Source organism: Pseudomassariella vexata, assembly GCF_002105095.1.
Source record: "Pseudomassariella vexata strain CBS 129021 chromosome Unknown BCR38scaffold_2, whole genome shotgun sequence".
Taxonomy (NCBI): Eukaryota; Fungi; Ascomycota; class Sordariomycetes; order Amphisphaeriales; family Pseudomassariaceae; genus Pseudomassariella; species Pseudomassariella vexata.
In genome coordinates, this window is record NW_024467957.1 from 2,026,432 (window position 1) to 2,047,250 (window position 20,819).

The 20,819-nt window shown below is 51.6% G+C and overlaps 3 protein-coding genes across 3 annotated transcripts; 2 read left to right on the forward strand and 1 right to left on the reverse strand.

Annotated features, from left to right (window-relative positions):
• Window positions 1-3,692: 3,692 nt before the first annotated feature.
• BCR38DRAFT_481215 (armadillo-type protein) lies at window positions 3,693-6,946 on the forward strand (the record flags this gene model as incomplete). Its single annotated transcript, XM_040863356.1, has 3 exons — window positions 3,693-3,719; window positions 3,809-5,360; window positions 5,412-6,946. 3 exons carry the CDS (start codon window positions 3,693-3,695, stop codon window positions 6,944-6,946), a joined length of 3,114 nt encoding a protein of 1,037 aa, XP_040720015.1.
• Window positions 6,947-7,342: 396 nt separating this feature from the next.
• Window positions 7,343-9,395, reverse strand: BCR38DRAFT_98949 (peptidase M18). The gene is made up of 4 exons (XM_040865835.1): window positions 9,106-9,395; window positions 8,131-9,032; window positions 7,915-8,073; window positions 7,343-7,836 (listed from the first exon to the last, which is right to left on the reverse strand). The coding sequence occupies exons 1-4, from the start codon at window positions 9,266-9,268 to the stop codon at window positions 7,516-7,518; spliced, it is 1,545 nt and encodes a 514-aa protein (XP_040720016.1). The 5' UTR covers window positions 9,269-9,395; the 3' UTR covers window positions 7,343-7,515.
• Window positions 9,396-15,858: 6,463 nt separating this feature from the next.
• Window positions 15,859-20,582, forward strand: BCR38DRAFT_98988 (uncharacterized protein). The gene is made up of 3 exons (XM_040865836.1): window positions 15,859-16,274; window positions 16,335-16,437; window positions 16,487-20,582. The coding sequence occupies exons 1-3, from the start codon at window positions 16,102-16,104 to the stop codon at window positions 20,489-20,491; spliced, it is 4,281 nt and encodes a 1,426-aa protein (XP_040720017.1). The 5' UTR covers window positions 15,859-16,101; the 3' UTR covers window positions 20,492-20,582.
• The last annotated feature ends 237 nt before the right edge of the window (window positions 20,583-20,819 follow it).

Sequence of the window (20,819 nt, forward strand, 5' to 3'; positions counted from 1 at the left end):
AGTGACTCCGCAGCTACCAAGACGTGGAAACACTCGGCAATCAGGACCCTGAACCTGACCCAGGAAATCGAAGAAATATGCAATTTGACACCTGGACGCTTGGGTATTGCCTCATGTAACCCTCATCCAACAGCGAACTCGTTGCGACTTTGCGAGCCGCCTCACGAAGCAGTTTGGTGCTCGGCGGCAGACACTGCCTGTTGCTAATGAATGCACCTGCCCGTTCCACATATTCAGAGGTGCGTTATGGAATAAGTCCAATGCCGGATTTTGGTGGGTTAGTCTGGACAAGTTCGCGTGTACATGGGTGGATGTCAATCTCTTGGCCGCTGGACAATTGACAGGTGGAGCATCTGCCTTTCAGGGTACTCCACTGAGAAGTACCTCCGAGATGTGTGTACTTCCCAGCGCCTGTATCGCACAATCGATTCAACAGAACATTCGAAGGGCATACGCTGGCTCCTGGACGTCCGTCGCAGTATTAATCGATAGAGGCGCTGTTTATAGAAAGTAGACAAACGATGTTGAGATATATGAGACCTTGGACTGAAACGTCCGGGACCCTAAGAAGCTTTTGTTTCTCAGCCTGACTAGAACATGTTAGCGTTCAGTGCTGCTTCGCTAACGTTGATTGACGTAAAACGGTGACGATGAACGCCACGTCTGAGTTGCCCTGTCAAACCTTAGCAACGAGCATTGTTTTTTGTTGGCGACGTCAAACTAATCAAAGCAGATCGAAGATCATGCTAGTAACAGCCGCGATGCTATCTTTACTTTCCTCGTTGTCTGCGCACCATCAACACATGACGCATTGCATTGCCACGAGCCGCAGCAGAGAAAGCACACAAGCACCTAGGAAACAATTTCATCGTACTAGCTAGGTTCCCCGCCAGATCCGATACTTTGAAACCAAGTAGATTGCATGGGATGAACTGATGGGGGCTATCATTAAACTACGACTGGACCAAATGGCGCTCCAAACGAGGTTGAACCAATGATCGGTATCTTGTTTGACAGGGCCCAACATACTCCTTTTACTACTTTAGTGGCCCTTATATGTCGGCTCACAAGAGGGCGGTCTAGATGAAGTAAGCTTGCTGCCACTAGCGACGCAGGTACAGAAATCCTCTAATCCTATCAAAGTCGACTGATGTTCGATTTCTGGAAATTGTTCAATGATTCGCAAAGAAATGCACTGTAATTTTGTTTCAATTTGTAGGCACGCTTTCCCCGTTGAATATGGTCTTTCGCGAAAAGCATGACCCATGCAGATGGATGTGGCCGATGGATCCAGCAGGAGGCTGCATTGACCATGAGGCCATGGGCTCAACTGCCTCATGTCCCTGACGATCTCTTTTTTGCTGGCTCTACGGAGTAACTGTCAGCGACAAGTGGGTTGAGAGTGGTTCCCCAAATTCAATGCCCCCGCCGTTGGGCCGGGTGCGGATGAAGCTTCTTTTGCCTGCAACGGACAATTGAGCCGAAATAAACTTCTCCCCATTTTGCAGTTCACCTCTCTCCTGTGGCATTGCCGATACGCAGTTGGTTGGATGAGATCCCTCCATTTTCGTGCACGAGGCGCTTGGTGTATCCTCTCGAATGAGCCATCAAACCTCAGTCATGCACAAGTGAATAGCGCCGATATAAACGCGCTTCACTCGCCTTGCGTGATAGTCCTGTGCGTGGCGATCTCAGTAAAGTGGGTGTAATTCGGAAACGTGGATTCTCACGTGCGAATTGAGCGCAATCTACTATGCAGATCGATTGTCGTCATAGTTGCTTTCCTTATTCCTGGAGCTCATACCAGTGGATAGGCGGTGCGCCTCGACAAGAACAAATTCGGGAGACGAGGAGACGTAAGGGGTAGAGATTTTGACATCCCAGATGTTCTGAATTCGCAATCAAATGGCCACGAGATTGGAATACTTCCACTTCCGGCCCGTCTTCAGTCCTCTTATTTGTCCTAGGACTCAGATACCCATACGGGTTGGAACATGTCAGCTTCGACTGCTGACACGCGTATTTCCAAGTTCCTCGGCCTATTCAACGAGCACATACGGCAGTTCTTAGCAGACGCAGTCTCCTTGTCCACTTCTGTTGGAAGACTCCTTGCTTCGCAGTGCATGGCACACGCAAACCAATACGCATGGCAATCAGAGTCCAGCAGAAGACTAGGAAGACTAGCCAACGAACGTCAATCCCCATGGATATGTTTACTTCCAGATGTTCACAAGTGTCCCCAAACGAGACGTCGACAATCCTCATGTTCGCGCCTACGATGAGCACAGCACTGGTCAGTATTCTAGTACGCAGGACTCAACTGCGGCCACGCTAGAACAACGAAAGTCGCCGTAAGCAGTCAGAAACCATGGCGATGTCCATTGGCTGTCTTAGATCGGTCGGCAATGTTGACGCCACGGCGATTTCCCACCACACCATCAATACTTTCAAAAGCAACACGTTAGGCACCAACATCAGAATGCCGTTAGGCGGGAGGAACAACACGAATGGTGGGGGGCACAGAGTCGATCCCGCCGTTTGTGCCTGCTGTGTAGATGTCCTTCAGGCTCGAACACTTCGTAGCCGAACCAAATCCGTACACCTGAGGCGGGATAGCGTGGATATCATCTCAGCTTCTATTCCCATATTGTGGACCGTCCCTACTGCCTCCCAACGTCCCAGACGCGGCATGGTATAAGTTGGGGTCATACAACCCCTAAGGTACCCAGGGTAGTCACCGCTTGACACCAGATCAGAGCCATCCAATTCCACAGTGGTCACGCTCCGGCTTCAAATGCTTGAGCTAACTGCCCGTTTAACTGGCCGCTGAACTGGCCGCTGAACCGACCATGGAAATTGATTCGTCATGGGGACGTGGCCCTTCTGAAAGTTGCATGATCACTTCCGTGTGGTTACGAGGCATGTGGTTCCAGGTATTCAAACTGCAACACTTGTTCCAACCTTGCAGCTTCATACAGTCGCGTTAGACTGCTTCGAGGCCATCTAGCAACTGATCGTTGAAGGCACATAGGAGCACGTGCTTATTGCCTTCCCAAGCAAGAGTGGGTCACCACACAAAATCGATTCCAAAAAGCGAGTTTGCACAAAAGAGACTGACGAGTGTCAATAAATGCATTTTTGACATAAAAAGTCGACTTGCATTAACTAACTTCCGACTCACCGCCTACACTGGCAAGAATCAATTTAGCGAAGGTGGGGTGAAGAACATTTTCTACATTCCGCTGGGAGCCTTATTGGGCTGGGTTGTGACGTGGTTGAACACCAGATTCACTCATCCAACGTCTATCTCCATAACCATTTGTTTCTTGGGCTACTTTGCCTGCATACAAACAGGCGTGAGTTTCTACAGTGACTATCTCTAATCTGTGCAGTTTCTTCTGGGATACATTTTACCGCTGGGTGCATTGGTGGTCCATCGCTCATCAGGTATCGATAACGAATTCCACCCGGGTACCTACTCAAATTGCCCAAGAAGACAACCACAACCCTCAAAGGCAACGATAATAGCGGGCCACGACCCCATCCACTTCTCTTCTCATATCACTTAAGCATGCTGCATGCACCCCATTGAGGGCTGCCAGGATTATAGCAGCTTCGCATATCGTCGCTAGTATATTTCCTCGACTCCTAAAGCCAACAAGAGGCGCCGCGGGGCTCTTGCCGAGATCAACATGGCTTCCGTCAAGATGGATGCTGAGGTATGCAGTCAACCGACTTACCCCGTCCTGCCATACTCCCCTCATACCTGCCGACTTGAAGTAATCGTGCTAACCCAAGGCTCCGTCAGATCGAAAAAGCCATCGAAATTGCGTGGAATCCGTCTGAAAACCCAGACATCAAGCAGCAAGCCTACGGTTTCCTCGAACAAGTACGATCCGATGCTCAAGCTTGGCAGGCCTGTGTTACAGTCTTCACCAGAACTCCCCGTGCCTCAGAAATTGTGCGCCATGTCTGCCTCGAGATCATCAACAGCGGTGTCCACACCCAGTTCCTCGACAGCCAGAGCTTATCTTTTCTAAAGGACGCTCTGATGGGCTACGCCCGGGACACTTATGGTAACAACCAACACGGTCAGGTGGAGTCGCCGAGCATGCAGAACAAGCTTGCCCAGACTCTAACGTATCTGTTCGTTGCGCTTTACAAGCAGAGCTGGGAAACTTTTTTCGACGAGTTCCTGGCTTTGACTGTCCTGCCAAACAGTTCTAGCCGAGATAATGCGACCGGTGTTATCCTTTACCTGCGCGTCCTGGGTTCCATCCACGACGAGATCGCCGATGTAATGGTTATGCGCCAGGGCAACGAGGTAAAGAGTCATACAGAGTTGAAGGATCTGGTCCGAGAGAGAGACGTTCGCAAAGTCGCTCAATCGTGGCAGGATCTTTTGTCCCAGTACTCGAGTCGCAATGATACCATTGTCGAGATGACCCTAAAGGTGATTGGCAAGTGGGTCAGTTGGGTTGACATAGCACTCATCATCAACGATGGCATGCTTAGCCTCATTTACCCCTTGATCGGTCGCACCAATGCGTCTGGTGGAGAGGACAGTGTCCGAGACGCTGCAGTTGACGCTTTCAATGAAATTGTGGGCAAGAAGATGCGCCCAGCTGACAAGATCGAGATGATTGCGTTCCTCAACCTTGGCGAGATCATAGCTCAACTCATCGCAAGCCCTCCTCTAAACGAATTCAAGGGCACACCGCAGTACGACACGGACTTGGGTGAGGCAGTTGCAAAACTCGTCAACACTGTCCTAGCCGACCTCGTCAGAGTCTTGGAAGACCGCACGACTGACGACGCCACAAGAGGTAAAGCCAACCAGCTTCTGCAAGATTTTCTGCCACTACTTCTGCGGTTCTTTGCCGACGAGTACGACGAGATATGCTCTACAGTCATACCATCTCTAACAGACATCCTGACATACCTCCGGAAGATACCAGAGCTGCCGGGGCCTTTCTCTGAGATGTTGCCCCCAATTCTCAATGCCATAATTGCTAAGATGCGGTACGATGAGACCTCGTCGTGGGGACACGAGGATGAGCAGACGGACGAGGCCGAATTCCATGAATTGAGGAAGCGGCTACAAGTCTTGCAAAAGAGTGTCGCTGCTGTGGATCAAAACCTATATATTGAAGTAGTCAGCAATCTTGTTGCCAATACCTTTCAACAGCTTGACGAGCAAGGTTCACAATTAGATTGGAGGGATTTGGATCTTGCCCTGCATGAGATGCACTTATTTGGAGAGATTGCCATGCCCAGTCAAGGTCTGGGCAGCAAAACAAACCCAACGACTGCCGCATCGGAGCGACTCACGGCACTGATGGCGAGGATGATCGGGTCTGGTCCGTTACACTTGGCCACACCCACAGGACCTTTGCTAACATCTTATCCAGGCATCGCCAACTTCCAGCACCCAGCAATCCTGCTGCAGTATATGGAGATTTGTGTCCGCTACTGCGCCTTCTTCGAACAGGAAAGTCGCTCGCCGTTGATTGGACAGGTCCTCGAGAACTTCGTACGCTTAGTCCACCACGAGCACGCGCGAATTCGCACGCGCTCATGGTACCTGTTTCACCGCTTTGTGAAGCATCTACGAGCTCAGGTCGGCAATGTTGCCGAGACGGTCATTCAATCTATTGGCGACCTCCTACCCATCAAGGCGGAAGTGCCTGGCGACGACGCGGATGACGACATGTCCTCGGATGAAGTAGACAACTCGGCAGATGCTCTTTTTACTAGCCAGCTGTATCTTTTCGAAGCCATCGGTTGCATCTCGTCAACAGCTGCCACACCTGCTGACAAGCAAGCACTGTATGCCCGGTCGGTCATGGACCCGCTGTTCACGGACTTAGAACAGCACTTGCAGCGGGCGAAGGCCGGGGATGTCCAGGCCATCCTGCAAATTCATCATATCATCATGGCTTTGGGCACTCTGGCACACGGCTTCTCTGACTGGACGCCAGGCTCCACATCAGTAGCAAAACGACCTCCGCCAGACAAAGTCTTGTCAGACGAGTTCGGACGTGCAGCTGAAGCCATCTTGATTGCACTCGGGCAGCTCAATGGTTCTTCGGAAATCCGTACCGCATGCAGGTTCGCATTCTCACGCCTCCTAGGAGTTCTGGGGGTTTCTGTCTTGCCTCAACTACCGCAATGGATCGAAGGTCTTTTGTCTCAAAGTTCATCCAAGGATGAGATGGCCATGTTTCTGCGCCTTCTCGATCAGGTGGTGTACGGGTTCAAGACGGAGATTTACGATGTACTGAATCTCCTCCTAACTCCTTTGCTGCAAAGAGTTTTTGGCGGCCTCTCGGAACCTATCAGCGGTACGGATGATGAAATACAGCTTGCCGAGCTTCGCCGCGAGTATCTTAGCTTCCTCATGATCATACTTAGCAACGATCTGGGTGGCGTACTTGTTTCCGAGGCTAACCAAGGCTTCTTTGAATCCCTAGTCACGTCAATCATATCCCTGGCTAGAGATGTCGACCCCAGTTCCGGTAACTTGCCTGCAAGCAGACTTGCTTTCGGCCTTCTTGGCAAGATGGCAAGCGTCTGGGGCGGCCCCGATGTTGCGAATATCTCTGCCAACCCATCTGCACCTAGCGGTCCACCCTCGCCAGCCATACCTGGTTTCGACCAGTTTCTCATCGACAGATTCCACACAGTCGGTTGGGAAGTGCTGCGCAACCCGCAGTTCAAGCCCTCCAATGACGCTCAGACCAAGCAGGTCCTTAACGAGATTGCGGGGTTGGAACAAGCCATATACTTAAAGACGGGCGAGACTTTCATTCAGAACCTGCAGTCGTCGCTGTTCCCAGGCCTGGGGATCGATGGTAACGACTTCCTCCGACACTTGACGACCTCGACGGATAGAAAAAGCTTGACAAAGTATTTACAGGACCTCCAGAGGTCTTTCAGGCAATAGAGATGTGGCGAAATGTTTACTCGATGCTGGGCAGAATCCCTCAAGTTTAGATAGCATATCCTACGGATGGCTTATGGCATTTACATATGTTTGGAGTTGGGGACCCTATACCACCAAATGGAAACCTGACGGATCTAGACGGATACGTTTTGGAACTGCTGTGAATGAAAATTATGACCCCATGTTCGCTTCCGATTACTGTCCCCCATTCTTTACATAGACACTGTCTTATGCTGTTAAGTTCTACCAATGCGGATGTTTTGGCTAAGACTATAATTGAGTTCGCGGTCATTGACTTCATCGTAAGCAACAGTCTGCGTGATTGTTAGTGCGTTGATGTTTGTTTCTTCGCTGTCAAATGCTCGGTTTGTGAATGAAGAATGCACATATATGAGCCAATAACAAGACAACCGGCCCACCGAGGGTGCTATGATATGTAATGGCACAATACTCTATTACTAACCCGGTGAAATGATTACCTTGTACTAATTTTCTTTACTTCCTACTCTACTATAAACTGGTATTCAGTGCACTCTGGTGCGTCATTCATCTCGTCAGATGGTACTCGCTCAGTCTACCAAGATCCTGGGTTCAAGCTCGGAGTAATGGGACAAGTACGCGTTGAAGAGCTTGATGGCATGCTCAACGTCGTAGGTTCCTCCAGTTTCTCGGATCGAATGCATAGAAAGTTGAGGATTGCCAAGATCAAGTGTGCGGACTCCCATCTTAGCCGAGAGCATGGGGCCTATGGTGCTTCCGCACGTTGAATCGTTTCGGACAACGAAGAGCTGAAGAGGCACGCCCGCCCGCTTGGCCATCTCCTGGATCAGGACAATGCCAGGAGAGTTAGTGGCGTAGCGCTGACTGGCGTTGACCTTGATGACCGTACCCTAAGAAGAAAGTTAATGCGGCTTACTAACTTCAAAAGCTTCGAAGTACCGAGGTAAGTATCAAAAGCTATAACCTACCTTATTCATCTCGGGCGTATGGTCCGATTCGTATTTGGATATGTAGTTAGGATTGACCGAATGGGCCATGTCTGCCGAGACGAGGAAGGAAGACGAGGCAGTCTGCTCGTAGGCGGTACGAAGATCAATGTCTGGATCCGAGCTGACGTGCTCCCAGGACTTGGAACTACCAGAGTCACCATGACGGTCCCCAGCGACGACAGACAAGCGACGCACCACGGCTGGTAGTAGATCTGAATCGGCACCCTGGGCGGAGGTCGAACCAATCTCTTCATGGTCGAAGCAAGTGATTAGACGGATGCAAGACTCATCTTCGAGACTGGTGGACGAAACAGATTCGATGAGGCCCATAACACTGCAATAGGTCATGTTAAGATTATCGAGCCGAGCCGAAAAGATAAACTCCTCGTTCAGTCCTCCTAGACATGCCTTCTGAACGTCGTAAAGCACAAGCTCGAAGTCAACAATGTCTTGAAAATCAACACCAGCTTCTTCAGCGACTAGTTCCAGGATATATGGGTGATGACGCTCAGTCATTTGTTTGAGTGGCTGAAAAGCCTCGTCTTTAGTTGCCGCAGCAGAGCCAGAACCCTCTGAGGCCTTGTTTCCAGTCCGATTGAGCTCGGCAGCAACCAAGCCGGTGATGGGGAGTAATTCTGTCTCCTTGTTAGGATCGAAGTTGGACTGGCGATGGAGGTGAATGGCGAGCGTGGGAATGCGGATTATGGGGCGGTCAATTTTGACAAGCTTCCAGACAAAGTTGCCCTCACTGTCCCTGACCGACACGCGCCCTGCTATGCTCAGATCTCGATCGAACCAACTCGTCCAAATGCCGCCACCGTACGTCTCGACGCCGACCTGCATGAACCCCGCGGCAGTCTTCTTGCTCACGGGCTTGAGTCGTAGACAGGGGCTATCGGTGTGAGCGCCAACCATGGCAATCGGGTTTCCGGGTCTCCATTTCGACCCGATGGCAAAGGCTACAATGGTCGATCCGTTTCGTGTCATGTAGTACTTTCCACCAGGAGCCAAAGTCGAGGACCAACTGTCACGCTCCTTGATCTTCGAGAAACCCGCCTTTTCGAGACGTTGAATTGAGGACTGAACGGCATGGAACGCTGAAGAATTGAAAACAATGTCAACAATGATTCGAGGTATACAGGGTTTGCATAAGTGACGAGATGGGCTTACGAGTGGGCGAGGCATTGACAAAGTCGAGGAAATCGACGGTTGACTTGGGGGGCGCCATCTTCGAATTCGCAGCGCTGAGATGAAATGACTGGGAGAAGTCGACGTTCCTAGTGTGAATGATTTTAGAAGTGAAGCCGAGTAAGTGGCGGCTGATGTATCTCATTTATGAAGTGCTTGAGGCCAAAAAGCAGATGACACTGTTTCCAATGAGTCGTTGAGTGTCGGAACTTGTCTAATCTACCACTCCTCTACTCGATAATGACAGACACTATCTGCTTATTAGTTTTATCGTAGCTTGGGGCGGGGCGGCATGGACCCTGTAAGTGATAGGCGGCCGCGGGGTCCAAACCCTTGAGGAACGGTTTCCGTCCGGGCGGAGCTAATCCAGGCAATCGCACTGCTCGTCTCCAGCTCGACGCCCGAGAGCTACGGGTGAAAGCCAGGTGCCGCAGCAGTAAAGTCTCACGAGCCTGGATCGGCGATAATCGAAAATTCATGTTGATCACGATGAGTTCTTGATAGCTAGTCCACTTTGCTCTTCCTTATGGCTGTCCTGTAATTTCATTTCATCCACTCAAAACTCATAGACGCTCGAGGTCACGCGCTCACTCACTCACACAGTTACTCGCCTGAGACAAAAAGTATGACCACTCAAGTGATATAATCCAGAGCCAACTGTTCCTGACCCCCAAATCAAGAAAACTGCGGCGGCCGATTGCGATCATGGACTTCCCACCTTGTGTCAGCCAACAACCCTCGCGAACGCACGAGAACGCTTGTGAAGAAAGACGAGACATACCTCGTACCAAGGTCTGCAAAAGAGCGAGGTGGTGCGCGCCAACCAAGTTGGCCACAATGACTGACGGCAGGATGCGGGTGCCTCGCGCAAGGCACTGCAACTTTTGTGCATGTAGGGCAGTGAGCTGACAGGGTGACAAGAGGCTGGGTATTCTCATTGCCAGAATGGTACTTGGGCAGGTCTGGCAGTAGACCATACTCGGTGACAAATAAGGATGGAAAGGTATAAACGTGGACGTCGCAACGGACGATCATGTGTCTGCTGACAGCCCGGTGCGCTACTTGGATACTTGGTACTGACGAACGAAACTTTGTTAGATATGAAAGCCGTCCACTCGACTTCTACGCTGTGAATCTTGACCTCGTTAGCGAGCGCGAACGGATGCTGTTCAGCAGTTCGTGTTTTGGATCACTGTAAGGGGTGCATTCCTGCTCTCGTACCTACATCGCCTGTTCAATCTTTAAGACATCAGCCCTGCGCGTACAACAATTTAGATGAGTGGATACTTCTCGGATGTCGCAAGCGATACAGACGGAGTCAAACGGGCTCACTACTACTCCTGCATCCCCGAGCTTATTACAGCTCTGCAATATGAGAAGAAACAAGGTATCCCTCTGTCTCTTCGAATCGCTATTAGAGATATACAAATACGAAGCATCGTTTTCCTTTCCTCTCTATCTTGAGCCCCGAAGCAGACCGCATCGGGTTTGCCGACGCAAATGTACATACCCTGGGTCCTCGGTACCATACCCTTGTGCAGCTCATTTTGCCGGGTCGCGAGGCCAATCATATCGCTGTTCTTTGCAGAACCTAGATCAGGGTCCCTGGGATCAAGGGGTTGCGACACGCGATGAGCAAGATTCGTCAAATTCCGAAGTGAAGATGAAGCTGGGCCAAGATACTTGCTTTCGCTGGATTTGATGTCTTGACATGAAGTCGGAATTCTTTTCAAATGTGTTCTTGGAATACATTTTGCTATTTTAGTGCCTATTCTGTTGCATCAAATACCCCGGAGGAAGATGTTCAAACAATGGAAACCGCTAGCCGTCCCCGGAATCTGGCTCGTTCCTGCCGAAGAGATCCGACGACCAGACAATACTGATTGTGTCAGAGGTCCATCGCACAGACGACTACCAAAGTGTATTCAGCCTCAAAGGTCTCATCAACAGGCTGGACTGCCCAATATTCCAAATCGCTCGCGATGAGGAAGCCTTTGTAAATATGCTCCCACCACCGGCTGTTCAAGTAGAGAAAGCAATTTTGGTACGCTGGTGCGCATTGACGAAGGTTGCAAACTTCATGCAATTACTAGCCGTCAAATGTCACTGCAAGGTTTGAAGCTGTCGTAAAGATGTCGCGAAGTAGTCTTCTAACGAGATTCCCGACAAAATTGTGATTCTATGGGAATCGGAATATTCATCATGATGGCCTACGTTTTAGATTGATCCACATACTTACTTAATTTGAGTAAGAACTTGGGCCAAGAAGCCTCGATGCATAAGACAACGCAGCATTGCCGTGAGCTAAGTAAATACGCGAGACACAACGAGGAGCCAGTTTTCAGGCACAGGTCTGAGATAAAACTAGCCTCTGCTGTCTAATCTGTTCGGCAACATGAAGCTATACGTAATCTGGGGGAAGACAAAGAAGCAAGCTAAATTAGACGCGTAGCACAGTCGGCCATGACTTGCAGACTCGAGGCAATGGCGCTGCTTTGCTGATCGTTTTATAGGTCCGCTTTGAGACGGAGTACCCGACGGGCCCCCGTATTAAGCAAACAACACACGAGGCAAGTATAGTTCTTGGATGGAGGTCCATGAACGGGAGACAGCCGCAAAACTCGACGTGGAAGCTGTCTAATTAATGTTGGCCCTGCGAACGCAGCCTGTCTTCATTTCCACGCGTATTTCCCCAGCGCATATCGCGCGCTATTCCCATCGTGTTACACGGGCCTGACTGCGACCACACGTGGGTCGCGCCGTTAATGATGAAAGGGATCGCAGAGTTGACCGTAAGCCATTCTGCATTACCCAGTATCTCGAAGTGTGAAGACAAGGCTCACCGAATATATTCATCCATGTATCCTGAATGATGTGAATTGGACGAATTCGGTACGGAATCTCGGCGTCAAAGTGGTGCAAGCGGGGATATTCTTGGTTCGCTCTGACGCTGCCTGAAACAAGAGGGGATTTCATCGAGCAGAGCTTTGTTCTACTGGATGCTGACATGAATTCAGAATCGGGAATATACACTACGACCTTAGCTCAATCTGTATGCTCTTAACCGGTCCCAGATTGGATGGCCTCACGAAAGCATATGTGTGATATTTTGGACGCGTAGTATAGTTGCGCGGCCGGAAACGATTATGAATGCATTTCCACAAGCTGTGACTTCTTACGGCAATTGATACTTGATTGGCGACCAGAGGCCTTTTCGTCTGCGTTTCGTTTAATTCAGTAGTCAGTTGGGCCAAAGAGAAGGTGGCGTTGTGGAACTTAAAGCGGTTGGCGAACGCAGGAGACTAGACCTTTTGTGGATTATGAAAGTGTGAGGCACCCTGTGGACGAGGGATTGCACAGTATACCATGTCCACTTGAGCACCGCAAAGCAAGTTCAGGATCTGGTGAATCTTTTTTGGCTGTACTCACGTAGGCTCGACGAGCATGCGCGATGAGCGGTCTCGAGAAACAAGAAGTTACTAGACCGAACATCGAATGTCGAGGTGGTGTACTACAATTTGATCGCAGCCAAAGTGGGCTGGCTGGCCTGGGTACTTATCTAGCTGCCCTAGTTAGTCGGCCCTACAAACTCAAGTCGGTTGCTTCGTGCCCGCTCAATCTTGGGCATCTCCAACGAGGGGCAGAATACCATATTTGGATTGCCTGACGAGTCAATTATCATACCACATAGAACCCTATCAACAATGCATTTTACAAGTTGGTGGCAGCGCGGCAGTCAATTCGAAAGACTGTGTCTGGAGTACGACGTCAAGTGAAAAGCTGCCAACATGCTTGGTAGGGATAATGAATAGTGAGTTGGTGGGGTAGTATTGACAGGGATCTGACACTCATGGCAATGAGGCTGGCTAGGACTTGGCTCATTCGCACGAACTTGTACCGCAGGTATCTTCGGAGTCATGAGAACGGTGAGAAGACACTGGTAGTGGCGGTGTTTGACTTTTGCCACAGGAAGTCGATCTGTTCGTGCGATGAAATTATTGTCATCATGTACAGATGAGATAATCATGTTATTCGGACACTGGCGACTTGGGCACATCCAACAACTCGACATAGATGTGCCACCTGCATGCCATGGGGTTGCCCACTGATTCGGTACAGTTGTCTACTTGCCAGTAAGCCTGTACGAGTGTGCGGGATCGTTGACGCGACAGATCAAGGTTCTAGCAGCAGCTTCATATCCCAGGATTGGGTATCACGTTTCTCTGCCGGATGAGTCCTGCCAAGATGCCAAACGACCTCGTTGAATCGAGTGCTATGCCCTGTCAGAGATCGATTACCTCGCTTGACCGTGTCCAAGTTTGGCACGATCGGTTCTCTCCGCTGAATATGGTGGACAATCATCACATAGACCCAGCCAACAGGTTTCTCCTATGCCGACTTTACGAACGACTTCGACGGAATTCACACGAGTTTTCCGCTTGAAGGCTCTTGAAGTCGATTGATTTACCAAAGTATCCATCCAGACAGGGGAGGGGGGGCATGAGCGCGCCCTTGACATTGCGCTAAGCTTGGCTTCTGCCATGGAATCCCTGAAGGTGCCGCGCCCAAGTGGGTACTCACCCAGGAACCTTCATGTACCGTTGATCCATGTCCAAGTACCATACACCAATGAGGCGCACAGTTGCTTGGAGGTGCGACCTCAACAACGTCAGTTGATTCTGCAAACTGCAAGATGGGCTACGGACCAAGGCAGACCCCAGGATTTCGGGTTGGCAGGATGGTGTCCAGGAATGTGGCCCGGAATGTGCTGTTGAGCAGCTGTTCAAACAGGCACAACGAGGCAGGAGATGAATATGGGTCGCGGGACAAGAAAAGAGTCTCTTATACCACATGCATGTAAAATGGATGTACCCGCCATCTTCGTGAGGATCCAAACACAGTATGAAGCATCTGCGATTTGTGTTCAAGGACCATGAACATCTTGGAAATGATGTTTCAACCATTATAGGTGCCAAATGCAGACAAAAGAGACTATTTCATTCAAGACATCAAGTTGAGGATACTAGATAGTAATCGACATGTAGCAAACCAAAGGTTGGGTCTTCCGTCAAGCTAGTCGGTGTCTAGCGGCCTGTGCTACACGCAGTTGGGCCACGGATTACAATTCAGAGTTCTAACAGTGTTGGAGGAATTAACATTACTTTTCGGAAAAAAGAATGACTCGAGAATTTGGAGTACTAGCAATTGTGTTTCCTCTAAGCTGGGTACCGTCATCTGGTGGGTGCAAGTATGTTGGTTTCTGCTCAAGAGCAAACAATTGTTTGTCTCTGCTCTCCCCCATTTGGGTTTTCTCCTCTCCCTTCAGAGCTGTGCCTGTGCATGGCTTTGGCTTCTGAGTTCCGGGACGGTCGCGTGTTACCGTTTTATCGTCCTAGCGGTCAGAAGTTCGCGTCTGATCTCTCTCTCTCTCTCTCTCAGAGACTCGGCTGCTGACTGAGATTGAGCATGAGGTGTCGCAATATCCTCCGTTCTGGGCCTGGCCCTGACCTTGGATTGTACAATTCTATCCCGGCCTGAAGAAATTCGAAAAATCAAAATGGCCAATCTTTGCAACAAGGCGAACGAACATTCCCAGCTGCACGCCTGGGGCAACTGTCATCAGCTTCTTGAAGTCATCAGGCCGTGCAAGTAGTGTGTCTTGTCGTTCGGCAGCAGCCCTGAGCCTGTCTACCAACAAACTTCCAGCCTACCAAAGCTACCAGGCAAAAGTAAAGGTAAAGTAGCTCGTGGGCAACGAGGCTTGTGCATCCATGCAATTGACCTGATGTCTGTCTGCAATAGACCGTGTAGAAAGTAGATGACACCAAGAACAAGGCCAACAAGTACAGCAAAGTAGGTCTCTTTGTGGCACTGGGCACTGTTGGCTGCAGTACCCTCCTGGGATGAAAAAGTACTTCAATGCGACTTGCACCTGGGTGACGGGATTCTAGCCAGTCAGTCAGTCACACAGTCGGTTTTGATCCAGCCAGACTCCAGACGCTGGCAGTGGAAGATCCCCATGGTGCCCACTTTTGCCAATATTCGATTCACCCAGTCGCCAGCGCTATTGTGATCATTGCCGGGGCCGGGCACACCCTCGCACCCTTCCATTCTACTTCGTACCTGCTCTACCTGCCGTTCTATTCACTTCCTGCATCTTTTCCCATCCTCAACCACCATCACTCACTACCACTGCCGGCGACGTCGCTACCATTCCGACGACAGCTTTTCTTACCACGAAGACCAAAACGTACGTCAACTCATCGGTCCCATCCTTCTCGTGTATTTTGCATCATCGCTGCTTCTGCCTCGGCGGCTGTTGCTCCATCGCGGCGATATCTGTCTGCTGCACCCGGCATTGCGCTAACACTCTTCCTCAAGATTGTTCAGCGCTTCTCGTTTCAGCCACCTTCATTCGCCATCGTCTACACATCGTTGCCTTCTATAGTCGTGCCAGCCGCAACTTTCACCGGGAGTTGATTTGCTGCTAGAACCTAACATCAAGCAACATCGAAACAGTGCTCCAGCATCGGCAACCTCGATCAACACGACACGACGATACGAGACTTGATGCACTTTGCCGCCCCACAATTGCTCGCCGACTTTGTTGCTTGTGCTCCCTCTAGAAACTGTTTTCTCTGAGTGGTTCTATAGTGCCCGCCGCACGAGTTGTCATTGCTTTGACCGCAGATTTAGACCACTGGTTGTCTGGTGACTGACTGGCTGCCTCGCTTTTGCTGTCAAGTCTTCAACAAATCCTCCTACAACACCTAACACTTCGATCCGCGAAGCGCAGAACGTGTTTATTATCCCGAAATCAGAGGTACAATAAGTTCTGCAGGGAAATGAGCCTGGTGCATTGATGGACATAACTGGGATGTGTTAGGCAGCGCATTACCTTGGCTTTACCAAACTTGGGGCATTTATTGTTTCGGCGAGTTGTGATTAGGACTTGCTCGTCCCAACCTCATCGCAGCCATGGCCGCCAGCATGGCACAGATGGGTGGCGGAGCCCAGATGCGGCCTCGTCCACCGCAACAACAGCTGTCACAGGTCATCTTTAATACTATGGTCTCGAATCCTATGCAGTTCAACGGCGGATGGCAGTCTCAGGTCAACCCTCAGACGCGACTGGGGAATGCGATGAACTTGTGAGCTGGACCTATTTCTCACAGACAATGGCTGGCTCCTGTAAGCTAATACTACACCAGGATCACGAATTCATTTTTGGCTATGCCACAGTTGGAGTCTCAGCAACTCATCTCTCACGGCATCAGCTTTGAGAGGGAAGCCTACGCGAATTGTCCTGACAAGGTGAGTTGACCTGAGTTGTCTTGAAGCGCACAACATTGACCCCGTCTAGCCTAGTTACGATCAGAAGATTGGGGCAAGGATACAGGAACTGTTCAGAAAACGCCAGGCGAACGAACAGAACATTCAGAACACCCTGAATGCCCAGCATCAGGTGGCCCAAGCGCAGGCACAGGCGCAGCACCAGATGATGATGAGCCAAAATGCACTACAGGCACAAATGTCTCGAGGAATGGGCCAGGCTCCTCCGCAGGGGTTTCATCAACTGCAGCAACAGATGCAGGCAACGCCCCTACCCCAGCAGCCCCAGCAATCAGGCATGGGCATGCCCAATGCTTCCGCGCACGCTATGCATCCAAACCAGCAGGCCATGCAGATGCGTCCGCAGGGTCCTCAGATCAACAACCTCTCGCCGCAAGACCGGGCTAAGATCCAACAGATTGCAATGGCGAGGCTTACGCAGAGTACCGAGGCCCAGAAGAATCAAATGCGCATTGCTATGCAGGCTCAGATTCCGCCGCAGCACATACAACAGCTGCAAAATAATAACCAAGACCCCCTGTTGTTTTGGATATCGCAACAGCTTCTGCGCAACCATGTGAAGTCGATGAATGCTGCCGGCAACCAGGGCGCGATGCAGATGCAACCGCAACAACGACCGATGAACCCGTCAGGACAGCAACCGGTTCCTCCCGGGACCGACTTGGCTGGCTTTTCCAACGTTGACATCATGAATCAACAGAAGGCCGGCTTGATGGCCCAGGAAGCGGGGCAAATGGTTGTGCCGGCGAGTGGCGGACCAGGCCGGAATGCTACTCCTCAACCCGTCGGGAGTGTACACGGTGCGAACGCTGGTAACAACCAACCGGGACCGAACCAAGTAGGGCGACCTCCTCATATACAGCAGCAGCAGCAGCAGCAGTTGCACATGATGCAGCAACAGGCCATGGACCAAGCAGCTCAAAAGTCGCAAGTGCAGATCCGAGCGCAAGCCCAGCAAAAGATGCAGGGACAGCCGGGCGGTCTCAGTGGTCCCGGCGCTGTATCACAGAGCCCTGCCATGAACACGCTCAACGCTCCTGTGCCTCGCCCTCCTGTCGCGATGAATCAGGTCGAACGACAAGGTCAAATGACCCAAGGCAATGCGCCGTTCGGCCAGAATATGAACCCTCAATTCAATCAGAATCAGCGGCTCCAGATGGGAGGAGGCAACATAAACCCTAACCAGCAAGTCATACAAAACATGTTGGGTCAGATGCCTCCTCAGGTCCGCCAAAATCTGCAGAACATGCCGCCTCAATTCCTGCAAGGCCTGCAGAACGTACCTCCCCACGTGCTGGCAAAGTTTCAGAACAATCCCGAGGAACTACACAAGTTCATCATGCAGAGAGCTCAGATGGCCGGACGTCCACAGCCTCAACCGGGCCAGTTCACCCCACCCAATCCGATGAGCCAGTTTCCTCCGGGGAACAATGCCGGACAGCAACAGCAGGGCAATATGAACATGAACCCGCAGAACCCCCTGATTGTGCAACAGCATCTCGCTCGCATTCGCGGTAACCAAGGCCGCCCACCGATGCCAGGCGACTCGGCAACTACCGCGGCCATGGCTGACAGTATGGAGGTACCGCCCAGCGTCCTCCAGAAGCTCCAAGGTAGTGTGCCGCCAGAAGTCAAGAAGTGGAGCCAACTCAAGCAATGGATGGCACAAAATAGCTATTCCCAGCAGCTCCAGCATCAGCTCAGCCAGATCCAGACCGCCCAGTTTACAAGTGTAATCAGGGCAAAAGCCCAGGCAGGTCAGAACCAAATGGCCCAACAAACAGGAGTGCAGCCGCAGGTCCCACCAGGTCCCGGTACTCAATTGCAGCAGCAGTCTGCAAATGTAGCTGCTTTTAACAACGCCCTGCAAAACGTGAACGTGTCGGCGCAGGAGATACAATCGGCCAGAACCCGCCACGAGAAGATGAGGAACATGCCCGACGACCAAATCAGGAACTATATAGTTCAAATGAAACAGCAGCAAATCCAGAAGAAATGGTCCGCTCAGATGGCCGGACACCCTTCTCAAAGCTCCCAACCGCCACAGCCAACATCAACACCAATACACCAGCCCGCAGCTGGTCCCGGTAGTGCCCAAAGGCCGCCCAACGCTGGCGCTGACCAGCCGGGATCTGTCGCCCCGGCCAGGAACAACAAGCCGCAACCGCCCAACCGCCCAACCCAGGGTGCATCTCCGGCCATGGGGCCAAAGGGCGGCATCAAGCGGCCAAGCTCGGACGACGTGGTTGAGGTTCCAAATCCGTCCAGCACGCCGGTGCAGCGCCCTGCGTCACGGCAGTCGCAGCTCACGCCGACGCAGATTCAAAATTTGTCCGCGGACCAACGGGCAAAGTATGAGCAGTTCCTAAAGAATCGCCAAATGATACAAACACAGCAACAACAGCAGCAGCAACAGCAGCCACAACAGCAGAACTCGGAGGACATAAACCGACTAAGAGCGATCGGACAGGAAGAGCAACGCTCGTCGCTAGCAGAGGTGCTACAAGACATCCCCATGAGTGCGGCGGACTACGCCGACATGGCTCAGAAGATTAAAAACAGCTCTGCTGAGATGAGCAAAATCGCCAAGGGGCTGGGTCGATGGTACACCATGACCCACGATGACGCACGGGCTCGGATGTTCTTCAAGCTGCGCTTCCGCCTCATGAAGCAATTCAAAGATGGCGACAAAGCGACCCTTCCTAAGGAGACGTTATCGATCGGGCCCGCAGACCTAGATCAAATTAAGGCAATGACGGATAGTATAGTGAAGGACGTGGCTGTGGCCATGAAGATGAAGCAAAACCAGCAGAGTGGGCCCGATGCGGGTGTACAGCAAGGTCCGTCGGCGCAGGCAGGGACACCGGCATCACAGCCTGCGCCGCTGAGCGCAGCAAACCTCGAGAAGAATACGGCGGTTCTTAACAAGATGCACAGGACCATGAGCAACAAGAGTGGACACGGACAGCCGCCGGCTGCTCCAACCACCTCGGCACCGCCTTTTCAATTTGGCGCTTCTTCCCCCCACGGCCAGCCCGCGTACATTGGGAAGCCCACAGTTACCCAGGACAACCTTCAGCTTCCCGTCCACGCGCGGAAGAAGGCCAGGACTGGACCCCAAGGCGGGCAAACGCCTTCGATGCAGGGTTCGAGCGCCTCGCCCCAAGTCAGCAAGCAACCCTCGCCCGAAATGCAAAAGCGGCCGGGGACGGCTGAACCGAAAACTCCGTCCAAGCCTCGGCTTCAGTGTCCCGAGCCAGACTGCCAGGCCAACAACTGGGGCTTCGCTACCGAGGAAGCGAGGCGGACCCATTACGAAGAGGAGCACGTCGAGCCGTACAAGGATCCTTACAAGTATGTCATGGAAAGCCTTGAGCTTGCGCTGGGAGGTGTAGATGGGAAGTCTAGCGCAGCACCTGCCATGGTAGGCAGTCTGTCCCGCCAAGGCCAAGTCCCGGCGGCAGCGACACCCATGTCTCGGGATGACTCGGTGAACAAATATGGCAACACCCTCAGCTCTAAACCTAGGGCCAGCAAGCCTGCGGGTTCCTCCAGCGGCTTAAATGCGGCAACACCGGTCACCGTAAAGGCGGAGAGCGCGAACCTGGAAAAGGAAACGATTGACCCACAGGATCTGTTCCAGAACCTCGGAGCCATGGAAACGGGAGGTGGTGGAGCCATCTCGGATATGAACGTGTACCGCTCCATCACGCCCAACGACACGCCAGAGTCTAGCAAAGACGGTGCCTCATCGGAACCCAATAGCGATGTTTCCGAGGGCGTGGCCCTCAATGTTTCGCTGGACATGGGCTTCGATACTTGGCGGCCTTTTGAAGGGGATCGGTACATCAATTTTGGGGCTAACGATGTGGATATGGACATGCTTGAGACAGGCGGCTTAACAAACATGGGAGACTCGGTGCTTACCGACTTCACGTCATGGGACGATGTGAATATCGATTTTAACAAGCCCTTCACGTTAGATACTTCACTTTACTCGCTTGACACGGCCTGATATCGTCATCTCCAGGATAGTGGACGGTTTGGACTGTGGCGTTTGGCAGGTTATCATTATGAAGGAAAGGCAGTATAACGGAAAGACAGCATGGTGTCGAGTTGAGGGATTGGACTGGCGTTGGGTGGGTGAATTCGTCATTTCTGGATGGTATGATTAATAGCTAGGGGTTTTAAGGTATATTAGGAAGTCCGCAGGGTTGGTCGAGGACGCTGTGTAGGGGTGACTTTCACGATACCCTTAAAAAGGAGAGACGGATGCAGATGAGCGCACAGGGCGGCTTGTTTAAGAGTCCCAGTTGCAAATGCAACGATGGAATGAAAATGGT

What these genes read in the sequence shown, in the direction of transcription:
- BCR38DRAFT_98949 (XM_040865835.1), bottom strand. Translation starts at nt 9,268, where the DNA reads ATGAGATACATCAGCCGCCACTTACTCGGCTTCACTTCTAAAATCATT. An exon ending in CAGATCTACTACCAGCCGTG is followed by an intron (nt 8,074 to 8,130) that starts GTGCGTCGCTTG and finishes GGTAGTTCCAAG; the next exon opens with TCCTGGGAGCACGTCAGCTC. An exon ending in ATACGCCCGAGATGAATAAG is followed by an intron (nt 7,837 to 7,914) that starts GTAGGTTATAGC and finishes CTTTCTTCTTAG; the next exon opens with GGTACGGTCATCAAGGTCAA.
- BCR38DRAFT_98988 (XM_040865836.1), top strand. Translation starts at nt 16,102, where the DNA reads ATGGCCGCCAGCATGGCACAGATGGGTGGCGGAGCCCAGATGCGGCCT. An exon ending in CTGGGGAATGCGATGAACTT is followed by an intron (nt 16,275 to 16,334) that starts GTGAGCTGGACC and finishes ATACTACACCAG; the next exon opens with GATCACGAATTCATTTTTGG. An exon ending in ACGCGAATTGTCCTGACAAG is followed by an intron (nt 16,438 to 16,486) that starts GTGAGTTGACCT and finishes GACCCCGTCTAG; the next exon opens with CCTAGTTACGATCAGAAGAT.